The sequence below is a fragment of the Struthio camelus genome, chromosome 27 (genome assembly GCF_040807025.1).
Source record: "Struthio camelus isolate bStrCam1 chromosome 27, bStrCam1.hap1, whole genome shotgun sequence".
Taxonomy (NCBI): Eukaryota; Metazoa; Chordata; class Aves; order Struthioniformes; family Struthionidae; genus Struthio; species Struthio camelus.
In genome coordinates, this window is record NC_090968.1 from 5120942 (window position 1) to 5138168 (window position 17227).

The following is a 17227-nucleotide window of genomic DNA, read 5'->3' on the forward strand; positions in this document are numbered from 1 at the left end:
ATCGCGGGGAGGGAGCCGAGTCCTGGGTTTGTGCGTGGTGCTCTCGCCCCCTTCCTGCATTGCGTTCTTCGGCCTCGGACTGTGCGCGCCAGGTCCCACTGGCTTTGGGGGTTGGGCCTCTGTTTCCAAATCTACCTAACGTGGGTTGCGGTCAGCCCAGTTTTACTTCCTAGAGGTAACGTCTCTCTCTGCTGAATGACTATATGGGCTCCCGAAGCAGATATTGTTGAAGGCTCTACCTTCTGGTTGATATCTGGAGTGGGAGCTTGGCAGATGTGTGTTCAGCTTCTGCTTCGGCCGCAGAATCTGCTTTGTGATTTCACCAGCTGTAAACTCTTACCAGCGGAGCATCCTTTTTTGCTGCCTGTTTGTATCCCCCAGCTGGCGTACAGCCATCAGGACAAGATCCTGGGGGTGGGAAGCAGCTTACAATCCTGCTCTTGCTGGGGGATTTACCAGACCCAGATTTACCTTGTAGCTGCTCTCTACAGTTATAAGATGAGACTAAGTTAAAGTCTTTCGGACGTGAGATTTTCCTGTTGACGTGACAGCTTGTTGCAGGTATTTTTCTCCGCGTGTACATAAATTACGGGGAGGGCAATTTAAACAAAACAAACAAAAGGTCTGCTTCAGCTATTTAATGTTGTTTACTTCTGATTTTTATGTGGAGTCTGTTTTCATCATTACCCAGCTGGTCTACGCGTCGGTGTTGGAAGGTGAAACATGCTGCCTGTATTCGCATGATTGAATACTCCCAGTGTGACAAAAACTCTGCAGTGAAAGGAAATGATTCAAGTCTGTGAAGAGTGATTGGGAGAAAGCTTTTAGCGATCCATTCTCATTGGGAAACCTTTATTATACTTAGTTTGACCGCTTTGTTCTTTAATCTTGCAATATAAAGCTGAGATCTACAGTGCTTTAAATTCTTCTCTCAGAGGTTTTGCTGTTTGTTCAGGCTCTGCAAACCCTTGAGTTGCTATATCAGTAGCTCTGCTCTAGACCTCCTCTCTGCGAGCGGAATGGGGAGTGGCTGTGCATTGGTTTTGCTCTCAGACAGGTCCTGAAAACGTCATTGTGTGCTGGTCTGCTATAGCTATCTGAAGATTGAAATACCCTCAAGAGAATGAAACGATAACTTATTTCTTGCTAGGTTGCTTCCCCCCCCCCGCCCACCCCCTGGCAAATACAGACAAAAAGGCAGGACACAAGAGTTGGATTCATGCGGAGTCCCAAGTCGGAGCAGGATTTCTGTGTGTGTATCAGCATCTCTGGGGGGAGACGCGTGTCGTGGGACCTCTGTCCGAGAGTCTGCACTGTTGAGGTATCGTGCTGGCTCTGACAGTGGTTTTTTGAGCCCCGTTTAAGTTTGCCCCTTATTTTTCACTTCTGTAAAATGACCAGCGAGGACAACCCAGCCCAGTCAGAGTTGGTGGAGAAGACTTGCCCAGATGCAGAGCCTGGAAGCAGGGAACGCAGGTGCCCCGAGCCCACACTGGGTTGTGGGCACCGCGCTCCCCGTCGGAGCAACTCGGGGGCCCTGAGTGCCACCCCAGCGTCCCCGCTGCTGCAGTGGTCAGAGCTCTTCTGGGAACGGATGCAGAAACCTGTGCTTATTTGCTAAGCTGTTGAACTAATTGCAAAAATAACAGGCAAATCAGTAGGTCTCTCTAACAGCATTCCTGTGCTTTCCTTTTTTCAAAAGTTTTTAATTTTTGTGAGTTCCTGGTCTCTCTTCCCCTCCTCTAACTTGGGGGGAGGGGGGGCTAATTTCTTCCTTTGCTCGTTGCTGTGATGTAATAAATCCCAGCACGTCACAGCAAGGGATTCCCAAATCCATCTGGGGCTTTTGAACGTTAACCTCTGGCTTGGGAAGTCCGTGAGATACAGATGCTCGGAAGCTGCAGGGAAGTATCGCTGCATGCTTGCTCTGATCAGATACTCTTTCCTCAGCGTATGTTATTGGCATCTGTCAGAGACAGGCTGGATGTCTTTGGTTTTGTGCAACACAGCTGCTGTTAGGTTGGTGGAGCGGGAAGGTGGAAGAAACCCAAATGTACTCTTTAGCACTAGAGGGTTAGCTGACGTTCCCTAATGCAGGAGGGAGCTTCATTTGGAGGTTAGAGTTTGGGCCTCAGGATACTTGGATTCAGTTCCCTGCCCTTAAGGTCTTTGGAGAGGTGGATTGATCTCTCTTCACCGTATTTCTCAATCTGCAGAAGGAGGCTGATAATACTTTCTTTCCTCCGTCCTTTGAGTGCTCTGTTTACCTTGGAGGCTTTTCAGGTTTGTCACCACCTGGGATAAGGGAGCTTCCATTTCTGTGAAGATCTCTGATGCTGCAGCAGTGAGCACGGTAACCTATTAACGGTGACTAATAGATGCAACGTGGGAATAAGGATTCTGTTCTTTTGTGGTGGAAGCAGCAGGCAGATGTTTAACACCTGGAATGGCGCTCCGCACGGCTCGGATGAGGCTAGCAGCTGCTGTCACGCAGCTTCCTTGCAAAACGCAGGCATGTTTGAACATCGTTCCTGCATGCAGAATCACACTTGGTTCTGAACAGCCCTTCTCCATCACGCCGAGGCCTCTGGGCTGCGTTAAGTTCGAACAACGTGGAAGTGGCCATCAGCTGAAAACCCTGGGTGGATTTCAACCCGCTGCTGATGTCAGGTCTGGTCGGGGAAAATATTCCATTTCCGTGACTTGACTATGCATAGGGCTGATAGTGACGTAATTATGCGTAGCAAACATGCTCGGGGCTTTATATAGGGCGGATATATCCTGCAGTCACAGATGGAAAAAATCACTTAGGCTCTCACCCACTTTCTCAGCTGTCAGTGCAAATTTCCTCAACTACTATCTTTTCTTGTGCTTCTCCAGTACCATTTTAAGCTTTGACTTTCTGTCCTTTGGGTTAATCCTTGTAATAAGCTTTTACTAAAAACCTTTTTAGATCCTCAGCAGTCAAAGCTATTTCCAAACGGTTTAAGACTTTTATTACCTCTTGTTTCCTGGTGAAAAAAAACTGAGGCACAGTTTCGGGAGGAGTTAGAGCAGAGACATAAGGGGCTCTGTCAGGAGGCAGTGCCCTGTAGCTCCAGGTGAGCGTGCTTTCTCCACCAAGTGAAGAATTGGAAACACTTCATAAAATTGCAGTGGAGAAAAGTGAATTGCAGGCTGTGAAAACCAGTCTTGGAAGGCCTTCAAGGCACAAAGGCTCAGATACTTTCTTGACAGCACGGAGGCAAAAGCAACGCAGTATTTCAGGAGAATCTGCCAAAGAGAGGAGGAACTCTGTATTGCAAATGGACTTTCCGGATTACACAGGAGATGTACAGGTTTTCAGCCTCTCTGTTAAGGATTAAGCCTCCAGTTGTGAGAACTCATTGCACTTGCATCAGGCCCTTTGTCTGAACATCATGAAACATCTCAGATGTAACAAACTGGGAGATATATTTTAAGAGGGTTTAAAAATCTGAGCCTAAGCTATGAACCTGGCCCTGTCCAAGTGGGACTTTCCTTCTGGGTAGATCACAAGCTTGTTGAGCCCCTTTGCGCTGTGGTCTCTGCCTCCTGGCACTGTGAGGCTTGGACCCTACCGGCAGTGGAAACTACCTCGGGATGGGATCAGGTCCTGTTTTCCGAGGTCGCTGGGGGTGTCTTGGGGATGCTCCAGTTGAGTTGCTGCAGGACTGAATTCCTGAGGGCAAGAAGAGCAATGAGTACTCAGGTCTGCTGTAAAGCTGAGTGATAGCTCATTTTAAAAAAAAAAAAAAAAAAAAAAGCCCAAGGATCTGTTAGTTGCATCGGTGTCGGTGATGCATCTGGGGAATGGATGTGCCACATCTATTTGCAGGGCTCTGCAAATCCTAATGTGACCTCCCTAACTTTAATCCCTTTATCTGTTATTGATTGGAGTAATCTAGAGAAGCCCGTGTCTCTTTAAAGCTCTGGACTTTTTTTTTATCTTCCAAGTGATTGAATTTGAGGGAGAGGAGAGGAGAATTCCTCTGTTCTGATGTAACTGCTTGGGGAGCCACGTGGTCTTATATATTTTTGTCTAGAAAAGCTCTCTTGGAAGCAAGTTATAAAATTTTCAGTAGCTCTTTTGTAATTGCTTGCCACAGCAGATATTTTCCAGTCAGCCTTTGCTTTGGGCTTGGGTGCCTGCGAGGTTTGTTTGCGCAGTGTCCTCACGTAGGCTCCGAATGTGAAACCCATTCAACCTCCATGACTCACTTGCCGCCCCGAGTAACGCTGCAGACGGAAGAGGAATCCAGCCTGAGCAAGTGGTGAATGTCCATGTCAGCAAATGCGGACCCCAGCTTCTGTAGCGCCCAGGCCAGGTGGGGAAGGGATGCCTTGTGGTGAGGGGAGCCCCGATTTCTGTTCCCTGCCGGGGCTCCCCCTTCCCTGCACTCTGCCAGCATTAAAGCGGTCCTACCTAGGCTGCTCTCGACTCACTTCCGTAATAGCTGAGACTGAATTAAGGTCACTGTGGCTCTGAAACAAGCACTTCTAATGAATTTAAGTAACAGAGGAGGTTTGTTGTGTAGTGACTTGTTAAATAATGCTTCTCTTTAAATGAGGAAAAACATTTTATGCAGGACGGAGGAAGGATTTGAAGAAGGTGGAAAGCTTTGCTTACCTCCCTGTGGTGACTTTTTCTAGCAGTTGTTCTTCCTTCCTCCCTCTGTTCTGCTGCACCCCTGATGCACTGATTTCTGTTCCCCATCTCTAAGCCACAGAACCAGTCTCCTTGCAAGCCAGCGTCATTTACTCTTTTTATTTTGTTTGTTTGTTGCTCACAGAACATGAACATCCAAGTGGAAGACATAAGAATCCGTGCCATCCTCGCCACCTACCGTAAGCGGGTGCCTGTCACAGAAGGTTATGTGGAAGTGAAAGAAGGAGGGGCCTGGAAGCAGATCTGTGACAAGCAGTGGACCATGAAAAATTCCCGAGTCGTCTGTGGCATGTTTGGATTTCCGAGTGAGAGGAAGTACAACGCTAAGGTCTACAAGTAAGAGCAGGGCTTTGTATGAGACACGGGCACGTTTCTTTGAACACTCGGGGCCTTGTTCAAAAATGCAAATTGTCAAACGACACTGAGACCTTGAGGTAGAAAAGCCTCTGTCAACGGCTTCCTTCCTTCAGATCAAATTTTCCTTCTGTGTAAATATTTGAAACGTCAAGCATTTCCTTGTGCAGACAGGGGAATGGTTTGATTCTCACCTTCTGGATGAAGACCACGTGCAGTATCGGTTTTAATATTGGGTAGGTGCTATAGTAGGAGTCGTGGTCATTCAGCCCAAGAAATCTTTTTTGTTTCCAGCCATGGGAGAGTCATTTCCCTCACCAGTGAAGGGTTTGGTTCTCTGGTGTGTGCAGGGATGTACGTATGTGAGCAAACTGACTATACTCTGTCCATAAACCCATCAGCTGCAGGCAAATCTAAGCAGTTATCGCATCCCTCTGTAGAGAGTCAGGTGTAGGATCAGGTCTGATATGTGCTGAAAGCTTCAGCTGGGTAATCTTGCAATCAAATGTGTCTTTGTTTTGCTTCATTGCCCAGGTTCCTCCTTTCTGCTATTGCATGCCATTCCTGCCCTTACACCTTTGATGACATGTTTCCCTGTGTTTACCAGCTGCTTTGGCATTTGGCTCCCATGGAGGTTTGCCTTTCACAGCTCTGGGCGTCCAGCTGCCAAATCGCCCACAAAGGAGCAGTCTACCCAGGGGAATATTTCCCAGTAAATCTCCCACTGTTGCTAACCCCAGTTCAGCGTTGTTGGCGCTGACAATTCCTCCTCAGGGCCCCAGTCTGGAAGAGCTGCCAACCACCTCCAACTGTATGACTTGCTTTATCCATTAAAGCCTGTTCTGAGCAGAGTTCAGTGCTAAGCTAGAAATGTCAGTAGCGTGTCCATGCTGCTGCTCCCGACGTTGCTTCTGCCTGCACATCTGAGATGGACTAGAAGGATGCAGGCTGGGGCAGCTGTGATTTTAGAGCTGCTTTTTCTTCCTATATTCATAGATTGCATTAAAATGAGGGAAGAAAACTGTGACCCATAGGGAGAACTTTGTGTCTTTCGTAGCTTAATGCAGCTCCTGCGTGTTCAAGCTGCGTTTCCTGCTGTTTCTTGACAGTCAGGAGCTCTAGTCTTTTTTGTTGTCATTGTTTCAGCTTGCTTTCTGTCGCTAGCCTTCAGCGCAGACGTGTTCCTTCCTACACAGTTTCCTAGAAATAACACCCTAGAGCAGATGCAAAATAGTTTAGGTTAAAGCTTATCTTGTTTCTTTCCTCTACTGTGTGACCTATGGAGTGGAAAAGCGCCAGCTGGTTAGGGGGAGAACTGAATTCTCCAGGCAGGGGTTGTGGTTTTCCTGCCTGCTCCTCTTGGCCCATGCAATTGCTATTTCTGAAAGCTCCCCCTGGAACCAACCAGCCACCTTTCAGTCCTTTCATTAGCAAGATCATGATCAATTGAAGAGGTCCTTGGGTTGAAATAGCATAAAGCCACATAGCAGCAGAAAGAATATAAAATAAATAACCCAACTGGAATTTTGTTTTCAGCCTTCCCATGGAGCTAATAATTGTTACCAGGCAGCCTCATGTTTTGCCCTGGATACCAGTTAGAGGAGTGTTTGCTTCTGTCCATATAGCATGTCTCCCTCAGACTCAGCTCTGAGATTCCCGTCCCCTGCATCAGAGCAACAGCGCAGAATAAATTACCCCTAGTAAGACGAAGTAGGATTTTTCCTCCTCCATAGCTGTGGTATTTCCAAGAAAAGCATTAACTTTTGCAGCTGGAGCCATCTGCCTTAAATAAAAGGGTACTTGGTAATTGTCCTGTCTCTTACAATAGCACATGTAGAGATGGAAAAACTTAGGCGCAGCTGTTCAGCCTGATAGTCAGCGATGTTGAAAGTCCCATTCACCAGAGCTGGAGTTAGGAACATGCCGTGCTTCCCAGGCTTGGGATGTCTGCACCAAATCAGAAAGGTTACTCGAGCAGTCCTGGTGTCGTGATACCTTCCCCATCTTTGCTCATTTTCTGCAAGCAGTGATGGCTTACTGGGCTCCTGCACCCACAGAAAGATATTTCGAAAAATATGCTGAATGTTCTCCCAGGCTGGAACAAGACAGGATGTCACTTTACTGGAGGGAAAAGAGTTTGGGCTTTTGCTCATAACTCCCCCTGAGTAAAACTTTGTCAGTTTTGTTTGGTTAGTGTAATTTAAAGAGCTGTTTTCCTTCTTGTGCCTAAACAGCACGGAAGCAGGTTCAGGTGTAGATACACCTTCGGTACGGAAGCAGGTTCAGGGGTAGATACACCTAGCTCTTCTTGGTCAGAGAGCTAGGATATGCATCAAGTACAACCAGCGCTGCTGGTAAGCTTGCTGGTGAGGAAAAACTCCCAGTCTGTGGTCCTGTATGAAATCTGGGCTGGGAACTTCGGAAGTGATCTTTGCTTTGTGATCAGGATGCTGGAATGACAACCATTGCAATCCGCTCGGCTGGGCCATGAGAGCGCTGCTCTGTGGTTTATCCCACACGTCTTCTGGTCGCATCCTGTTCTGGGGAGGGAAGAGTCCAACTCTGGCTGGTCACTTGGACTAAACCCTCTCTCCACGTGAGTGTGAAGCCTCGGAAACGTTTCTCTCGTTTCTCGGGCTTTGCTCTCCCTAATTTGTAAATACTGTTCTCCCAAGAGTGGCTCCTTTCCTGCGCTCAATCCACAGCTGGGAGGCAGGGGCTGGAATCGGGTTTCAGGCTGGAATTGGGTTTCGGGCTGGCTCATGCAGCTGTGCTGACTGGGGCTGCGAGTGCCCCTTCCTCTAGCCACAGCCATCCCGTTCCCCACAAACTATGGCTTTACATGCCGAGATAACTGATATTAGGCTCTGCTGCTGCACAATGGTGGGAGTTGAAATGATTTGCAGATGGACTTGGAAGAAAACAACTTAGTTCATTGTTGTCCCTATGCCAAGGTTTTATTCCTGAATGTAACTTAGGCTGTGCAGTTGACAGCGCAATTTATGTTAGGAAACGAAACAGATCTCAGTGCTGTTTCCGTGCTCTTGTTCATTCTTCAAAGCTATTTTATATAAGAAGTGTTTGTTAACTCCTCCTGCAAACCCCTGCCCTGGTTGAGAGAGAGAAGTAGGAATAAATGCATTTAGCTGATGGGGAGAGTATGAGTTTGTGACCTGAGATGCCTAAGGCAGAGAGATGAACCTTGATGCCTTCCTGAGATCTTCTTACAGCTTTGTGATTTGTCCAGGAGTGGTCAAAGGGTGGAAGAGCTCAGCGGTTCCTGGATGTTTCATTCAGTATCGGTCCAAACAGACCTTTCTTCTCTGCAGCTGGGAGATGCTCACTGCATTATAAAAGTGGTCAGATGTGTAGGCCAGTTAGTATGGCTGTACCAGAAACCTGCGTGGTTTGGGTTCTCCCTACAAACCTGGCTTTGCTGAGGGCTTTGGCAGATGGCGGCAGGTCTGGCTTCTCTTCTGCAAGTAGACTTGCTAACTTCAGCAAGTGCCTGAAGAGTTAGGCCAGGGTGTAGAAACTGCTCTTAGCACCAGAAACGTATGCTCACAGCGCCAGAAGAGGAATTCACCAGCTTCCATTCAGTGTGTGATGGGTGCATTTTCCCAATATATATATATGTGCAATCATTTGTTTTCTGCTCTCCTGTAATGAACTTGTTCGCCTGGCCCCGGAGTCCCCTCGCACGCTTTCTTACCCCAGCAAGGTTGCTTAGCTGAACTTTGAGATGCTTTCCAAAGCCCCTGGGCTTCGGCTATGTCTTTTTTTAAAGCTTGTGTGGTGAAGGTCCATCTCTCCTGATCAGTAGAAATCTTTTAGGTTCCAACGTGACCTGGAGTTGGCTAAACTCTCAGAGCATGACTGTTCACTCATGCCTCTGAGCAGGTTTGCTCTTGGCTTACGCCTAGGCCAATGAGAGGGGGGTTACACACTTTCTGTGTTAAAAATTAAATAACAAGAATGCCCCGAGTTTCTGGCTGTAGAGATCATAGGTATTCTACTTTTTTTAAATTCAGTCCAGGGAAATGAGGTGGGGCTTTCTCTGGCTATTTCTCTTTTAGCTTACCAAGGGCTGTTAATATCAACCAGATGTTAATGCCTCAAGAAATTTCCAGGATGAGGTCATTGTTTGCTATTGTAAGGCATCCCCTTAATTACTTCTCTAAGGCAGGCTGTGTTTCTTGTCTGCTTTTGGAGTTCAGGAGGTCTCTATACATGTGTGTGTGGAGGGCCTGCCGTGAAAACACTCCACGTTCTTGCTCCTACAAGGAACAAACAGCATGAAAGGACGTTGGAGCAGGGCACCTCTGAGGGGGAGCAGAGCTGGTTCCTCCTAGGAGAACACGGAGTAACGTCACCTGAGGTTGGGCACTCGCGGATGCGTTGCGGTGTGTAAAGTGTGCCCAAATCTGCCTGGTCACTTTGCAACCCAGGAGAGAAGTTGTTAACGTTTAAGGGACCCAGGTGCCAAGCTCTAGCAGTGCAAGGGCATTAGACGCAGGCTTGCACTGCCTTTTGGTAGGCATGTAGTATCCTGGGCAGTTTAATTAAGAGGAAGAAAAAGCTTCAAGGTTTGGTCCAAAATTGAACCAGACATCCTGGCTGAGAAGTGGCTGGCGCTTGCTTTCTGCCTGCGTCCTCCCTGTTTTTTTTTTTTCCTTTTCTTTTTTAATTCCTTTCTTCCTATCCCATTTATTTTCTGTCAGTTCAGAGTCCCTGACAGTTCTCATTTGGAGTTTGACGGGCAACGTTTTACCCACAGGACAGGCAGGTTGCCTGCTGCTGCTCCATGAGACGGACCTCAGGCCTGCGTTTGCTGGTCCTGCCCCCTCCTTCACCCTTCCCAGAGGGGTGTTTACTCCCCATCACAGGATGCAGTTGCAGCTCTAGCCTAAGCCTGGCTGTATTTGGCCCTAACCTCAAGCCAGAGAAATTTGGTTCCAGAAAGGATTAATTTGTGGCTGTGAGGCGTATGAGCCTAGATGACTGCTGAGCTTGGCAGCAAGGCGCAGCGAGCAGAAGCGGGAGAAGAAAGTCTTCTCCAGCATCTGAGATGGCGCAGATTAGCCTGTGTGGAAGCACCAAAGTGTATCAGCTGGGAGTAACTTTCGGTCGTAACCTGTCCAAGTTTAGATTCAAACCAATAACCTATAAAAGGCACTCTGTTCCGTTACCAGATCCTGTTCAGGCTGTCTGTCCTGCAGGGACGTGTTACAGTTTAATTAAAGTTGATGCTGCTTTTCCCAGCAGACTCCCCCTACGTCGCTATGCCGTTTATCACAGCTAATCCTTGGATTGCCGGAGCTGCAAGGCAGTTAGTCCCAGAAGAGGGAACAGCTCAGGGATCTCACAAAGCCACGTCAAGATCACAGCAAGGCATTGGCTCCTCTGTGCCTTGACTGACTTTCTTTTTAACTTTTAAGATCTCCCTTTTGGTAATGCTTTGACCCATATTTCTGGTTCTTTGATTATTTTAGCTCCGATATAGTCTTCCGGCAGCTTTGTGGTGAAGCTGGATTATTTTCCCATTTATCACACGCGCCCCTTCCCCCTTAGTCCCTGGAGCAGCTCCAAGCAAGCGCTCCAGTTTGGGAGCAAGAAGCAGAAACTGCTGCCAATCTCCTCTGCCGTGAACATGTCATCAAGGGAATTGCTCGTGCTCTCGGAAATTGCTTTCAGGCTCACAGTTGTTAACACTGCAGCTTTGAGGGAAGCCGGAGACCTGTGGCTTTTTCCCAGGCTGCCATCTTCTCGCTGCTGGTGGGTGAGGGCCAGCAAAGAGAACAGCTTATTTAAGGGACAGATTTTCTTAGGGCCTTTCTGATCCGAACTCATCAGTGTTTGCACGGCCCCTATTTGCACCCTGTCTTTTAGAATTAACTCTCTCAGCTCTGATCTCTGACCCCCCCCAGCTTAAGTAGGCATCTTATTTATTGCCAAGTGACACCTTAATAAAGGCACTATGTGTATGAATGGATCAACCTTCAAATAATGCTATTCAGTCCTCATTTTATTTCAAGGTGTGTGGGGTTTCCCCCCCCACCCCCCCAAATGTAATTACATCAGTGCAATTGTCAAGAGGAGGCTGTGCTAGACTCTCTCTGCCCCAAGCTTTTCTTCGTGGAGCGCTGTAGGTAGCAAAGGGCTAATGAAACCTCCTGTATTCATCCTTGCGCCAGAAATTCAGGGATAGGCTTCAGTTAACCAAGTGTTTAAAAATGCATCCAGCCCCGGGATTTATCTCGGCAATTTTATGACATAGGGAGTTCCACCGCTTTGTTCACAGGAAATTCTTGCTGTTGACTATTTTCTGATGGATTTTACTAACTCTTCTTTTCTTCTTGTTCCCTTTTATTCCCTTAAGGATGTTTGCCAGCAGAAGGAAGCAGCATTACTGGGCTTACTCAATGGACTGCAGTGGGAACGAGGCTCACATCTCCAGCTGCAAACTGGGCAATCACCTCAACGTGGACACGGAGAAGAACGCGACCTGCGAGAACGGGATGCCTGCTGTGGTCAGCTGCGTCCCCGGACGTGCCTTCGCCCCAAGCAGCCACAGCGGCTTCCGAAAAGCCTTCAGGCAGGAGGTGAGGAGTGGGTGAACTCACCCTGTCAAGTAGGAGAAGCCTGGATTTAAGGATGTAATTAGCTGTGGGGCCTGAACATATGTGCGCCCCTGGCCACAAACCAGTCTGTTGGCCAAATGTCCCCTCTTTATATTCCTTTCTCACTACAAGCCCAGCTGAGCTGCTGTCCTCACAACTGTGCGGTACCAGGCCTCTGTCTACAGGCTTAGCAGGGTGGGAGACTTGCTCACTGCTGCAGCTGGCACGGCTGTGAGCAAATAGTAGGAAAATACATTTGTCACATTTCTATTTGAGCTGTTCTGCTCAAGCCAACTGAATGCACGCCCAGTTGCTGCTGGGCTTTGCTGCTTCGCAGTCACTAAAACGCTGCTGGGTTGTGTCTCCTGTAGAGATACAGTGGAAGTAAGCTGGTGTGTCTACTACTCCTGCGTATTCTGCAAATAAATGTCCCAAAGAAGTGTCCCAAGAAGCTGGGAAAATGTGTCCTACAGGGAAGGTTGATAAAGTTGTGTGTGTTTAGTCTAGCCAAAAGAGGCCTGAAGAGTAGCATAAAAATCTTAAGATATGCAAAAAGCTGTTATAAAGAGACCCTGGGATCAGTTGTTCCCAGTGTGGCTGGAGCAAATGGATATGAAACAATAGGCTTAGCTTGCAGCAAAGGTGATTTAGGTTGATGCTAACGGAAGTACTTCAGCCATAAGGTACAGACAACCTTGGGACGCTGTGGTGATCTCGAGGTTTGGAGGCCCTTACAGCTGAGTTAGTCTTTCGCAGGGTGCATCAGGTGTTCCGGACGATGCCTGTAGCCCCTGGTTGGAGGTAGCAGTCCCCAGCCCTGTACTTCTGTGGCTGTAAGAGGGGGTGCTCTCCTGCCCCTGACGAGACGCCAGAGAGCACCTTGCAGGCACTGCTCGAGTAAAGTGCTAAGCAGCGGGAACAACTTATTTGCCTGGAGTCCAGTCATGTCAGCACACAAGAGTTTGCAGGGTCTAGGCCTTAGAGGTGAAAGGTCTTGTAAATCATAGCGAATTTCTGAGCCATGCGAGCGGCCATGTAATTCCTTAAGCCTCCATGTAGGCTTTGGATGGCCTTCGCATAACCCCAGGCTGGAGAACTGTATATGCTTCCAGCTTTAAAAGTTATGTTTCTTTGCTCTCGGAGTCTGCACAAACCATGTTGTGTTCCCAAACCTAAGGCACGGCTCCCACCACACCAGCGCATCTCTCAGATGCAGCAGCAGCAGCAGGCAGGTCTCTCTGCTTGGTACTGGGGAAAGCTGTAAAGAATTTACAGTCAGTGACCAGCAGAAACGTAATGAAAATAGAAATATAATAAGAACAGAAATGAAGGGAACTGAACCTGCCACCCAGCTCTGTGTTTCTAATTGCGCTCTGTCACATCATTTGTTCTACTAGCTGCAACTGCAGTGGACAGACAGATTTTACATGGCTTGAGTATCGCGTCTCCAAGACGCCCTTTGCTGCCCTGGGGCAGAGGCAAGGTGTTTGGGCGCGTGCTGCCGCCGGTCGGCGGTGCGTCGGCTGGCTTGGGGAGAAGAGGCGCTGTTCCCAAGCGTCCTATGAAGCTCCTGAGGGACGTGGTGTGAAGGCTGAGTTGCACGTCCAGCCGTTCCTGTGTGGCGTGGCACCGTTCTGCCACGGGACTGTTCGTGTGAAAAAGGTTCCTAAACCCAAGCACTGCAACTGCAGCAAACAAGATGTCTTATTTATCTTCAGCCCACATATAGGGACGTGAAAATTATACGTCATGCATACCATGAATCTTAGCAGATTTCATCTTTCGTCTGGCAGCCTTTACCATTTGTGTTACGTGATGGTTGTTTTAAGATGCCTCAGGGTAGTATTTTTGGGGCCTGAGCTCATTAACAACTTACTTGCAGCCACATGCTGCTGGGGTAAGAGCTGTAGAGGAAGGCTGCTTCGTTCCTGAGCAGCACTAACACCGCTTCTGTCTGTGTCTTCCAGCAGCCGCTGGTGAGGCTGAAAGGAGGAGCCAACACCGGTGAAGGACGAGTTGAAGTGCTGAAAAATGGAGAGTGGGGAACAGTTTGCGATGATAACTGGAACCTCGTGTCGGCGAGTGTGGTGTGTCGAGAGCTGGGCTTCGGGAGCGCAAGGGAAGCAATAACAGGAGCAAGGCTCGGGCAAGGTAAGACTGATGAGAGCCTCGTGGACTGTTCATGCCTTGTCCTCCTCTGAAAAATCCTTTGTGATTCAGGGCAGGGAGCGTGTTTTCACTGGGATGTGTGTTTTGGGGAGCAGGAATTTATTCTCTACTCTTAATAATCAAAGTCTCTTGAGTCCAGGAGCTTGAGGCTGAACTAGAGTGTGTGACTTAGGCAGATATTCAGTCTTCAGTGATGATGAGTTTAACCTTTCCCTTGAAGAGCTGTTGCAGCAATTACTTGTTTGTTATCACATCACACTCAAATTCTCTTTAAAAGTTCTCTAGATACACATCATGGTGTAATGCATTACTAGAAGGTTCCTGGCAAAAGTGGGTCTAGGTCTAGTTTTCAGATACTTTCCATTTTAAGTCCAAAACATTGATTTAACTTGTTATAAATAGAAGGGCCATTTGTACAGTTTATAGCCTGGTTTGGGTTTGGATTTCCTGTACTTGGGAGCTAGTTTAAATGCCAAACTCTGGTAAATGGCAACTATTAATCTCAAAGCCTAACAAACTCCTCCTTGAGCCACCTTCTGATTCACGGGCCATGCTCCCACAGCATAAGCCCTAAAGAAAATGACACCAAACCAAAACCCCTGTTGTGGAACTAAATGAATGGGTGAAACTCCTCCAGACCAGCATGGCTTGGAGGACGGGAGGGAGAGTAGCAACATGTGTATAAAACAGTGGTGTTACCCGGAATCTGGGAAGCTTTTAAATGTGACCTGTCTGTGGGATTTACCAGAAAGTCTTGTGGTAGGACGCAGTGAGCTGCTGCTGCTGAGCATCTAGGAAACGGCATAATCATCGCAGGGGGAAGAAGAGTGGCTGCCGCGTGATGGGCGAGAACGTGCCGCTCCCTGCGTTTTCCCCCGCCCACGGCGTGGAAACTCTTAGCAGTGGCTGCCGATTCCCACATGCTTTCCTTTCTTTTAATGCTAAACGCTAGCAATCAATCTGCGCGCCCTGTCGAAACTGTCCTCTGGGATGACAAGCGCTTGGTAACTCCCTTCAGCAGCAGGATCATCATATTGCGGTAGGAAAAGGAGCTCTTTTGGCCCAAACTGACCTCCGCGCTCCTGTTGCGCAGAGGAATCCCACAGCTGCTGAACTCTGTGTCCATTTACATGTTTATCTTCTGTTTTGTTGTTGGATCTTGGTGAATTTGTGTGTTCAAATACAAATTTTAATGACTAGTTTCATCACTGCTGTGTTGAAGATTTAGTTTCATAGGCTAAAACACGCAGGGACAGGCTATACGTAGATCAGTATGCAGTTCGTGTCTAGAGGTTGAAGTTGAGAGATTAAGATTCGGGATAAGACCTGTGGGAAACAAGTGTCTACCACAGAGTTCTGGGACTGACAGAGTTTATTCCCCCTTTTATAGATGGGTAACTGAGACCCAGATTAAACAATGCTCGTGTTCACGTAAGAGACTGTTGCAAAGGACGGTGTTGGGTCCAGGTCTCCTGAACGTTGCTGGGTCCCTGCCATTCCTTGCAGCCTCGGAGGGAGGATATAGAATAAAACCTCAAGCAGTAGGTAAATGTATATGTTGGATGTACAGTCCTAATCCTGTTCTCCTGCTAAAGGGAATGGACTAGGGGGGCCATATGATTTTTATCACCATCTTTGAGCACATCTGGGAATGCAGTTTGGCTGCGTTCCAGCGCCCAGCACAGCGGTCTGTCCTGCCTCCACGTGTCATGAAAGGATTTCCCAGAGCGGAGCAGATGTGCCAGGGTTACGTGGATCAAAGAGCTGGGGCCCTGCCCTCCTGCTTTGTCATTTCATTGGTATGACTTTGTCGGGCTATTTCAGCAGAGAACGCAGGACTGGATCCATCCTGCATTCTTTGGGCATCACCCTCCAATTCTGGTCAGCAGCGAGCCGCTCCTGCGTGAACCGTTCAGCGGGCTGCAGAATGACTGGGTCAGCGTCACCGTTTCCAGATGTAGACCACAAACAGGATTTTAATAAGAGAGAAGCAAAAAAGGCTAGATGCACATTCCTGACTGGCCTCAATTAGGAGTCTGCTGCCGCGCTGCACGGGTCTCGTGTGACTGGTGGGTACGGGGACAGGGCTGGAAGAAGTGCTGCGACACAGACGCGTGGCCAGAGCCGGATTGATTCTGCTGATCGGTTCAGAAGCAAATGCATGTTTGTTGTTCTTGCTGCTGCTGTCAGGAATAGGCTCTCTGATGCATCCTGATTCATTCCACTGTGGAAATATGCTGGAGAGCCTTTTCTGTTGTGTTTTCTCAGTCCTTTTGCCCCGGCAGAAGTCGGAGGAGGTGAGGAGTTCACCAGACAGATCATTAAACTGTCGCCCACGATTTAGGCATCTGAGTCACGGGTGTGCAACCCTGCCTGCTGGCTGTCACGTATGGTTAGCAAGGCTCCAGACAGAAAGAGGTTTTGGAGCAAAAAGTGGTTCCCTCTACTGTTGATAAACTAATTGCCTTTCCTGCTTTGCAGGGTCAGCCCTTTCCTTTGAACTCAAAGGAACAGGCTTGAAGTTGGGTAAAACTTTCCTTCCTGGAGGAGTGAGTGAAAAAGGGCTTGTGGGGAGGCAGCACATGGCTGGGATGCTGCTGGCGGAGTGCAGCTGGCGCTAACGTTGCCTGACGTTTGCCTAACGTTGGGCAAAATGGCATCATCTGTGGGTGCGGATGAGGAAACTGAGCCAGCAGCCAGCGTGTCGTTTCTGTGGTCTTTTCTCTGCTGATTGGGAATGCTTTGAGGCAGGGACGTCTCTCTGGCTCTGCAGGGCCCTCGTCACTTGTGCTGTGCTGAGAATAATGTTGCAGGAATGAGGAATCAGCAGTAGCTGCCGGTAACGGTAAGAAAACTATTGCTTCTCTACCTCCCTTTCCTGGACGGGTCTGCCTGGCCTCTGGCAGCCTGCTGCGGTGCTTTACGCCTACCAAGAAGGGGAGCTGCAAGCTGAACACCAATTCCTTTATCTGGTGTTGGTTAACCTCCCGCGACTGGTCGAAAGGGGTGATGAAGGGTGTTAGCAGGTGGAAGCCTCTTTCTTGGAAACCTCTTTTGTGGTTTGCATGTCTTTCATCACCACCATCACGCTGTTCTCCCTGGCGGCTCACCAGGAACAGGCGCACCTGCAGATCAGACAGCAGGGGCTGACCGTGGGCTACAGCGAAGCGAGCCATCTGCGGCTCAGAGCACAGCATGTGCCAGTGTTTTGAGTATGCCAAGTCTGGAGAGAGCATGTTCATAGCAAAGTTCAGAAGCGTTTGTCTCCTCAGCCTCCCCTCTCCTAAAGCTTCCTGGAAACTGCTGGAGTCCTAGAAACGCTGCACGTCGGCCGGTTGCAGGGACCTCCTATCGAGACTGTCCTGTGTGTTTCCAGACTGATTATGAGTGGATGATA

General features: G+C 48.5%; 1 protein-coding gene across 3 annotated transcripts in view; it reads left to right on the plus strand.

Moving 5' to 3' along the window:
- The window catches only part of LOXL2 (lysyl oxidase like 2), a 64303-nt gene that overhangs the window by 31282 nt on the left and 15794 nt on the right, over positions 1 to 17227 (plus strand). For all 3 annotated transcript variants that reach the window (XM_009665646.2, XM_009665644.2, XM_068921003.1), the window contains 3 exons: positions 4812 to 5023; positions 11421 to 11643; positions 13629 to 13812. In XM_009665646.2, the coding sequence (XP_009663941.1) occupies positions 4812 to 5023; positions 11421 to 11643; positions 13629 to 13812 (619 nt within the window). The remainder of the gene's footprint in view (positions 1 to 4811; positions 5024 to 11420; positions 11644 to 13628; positions 13813 to 17227) is intronic.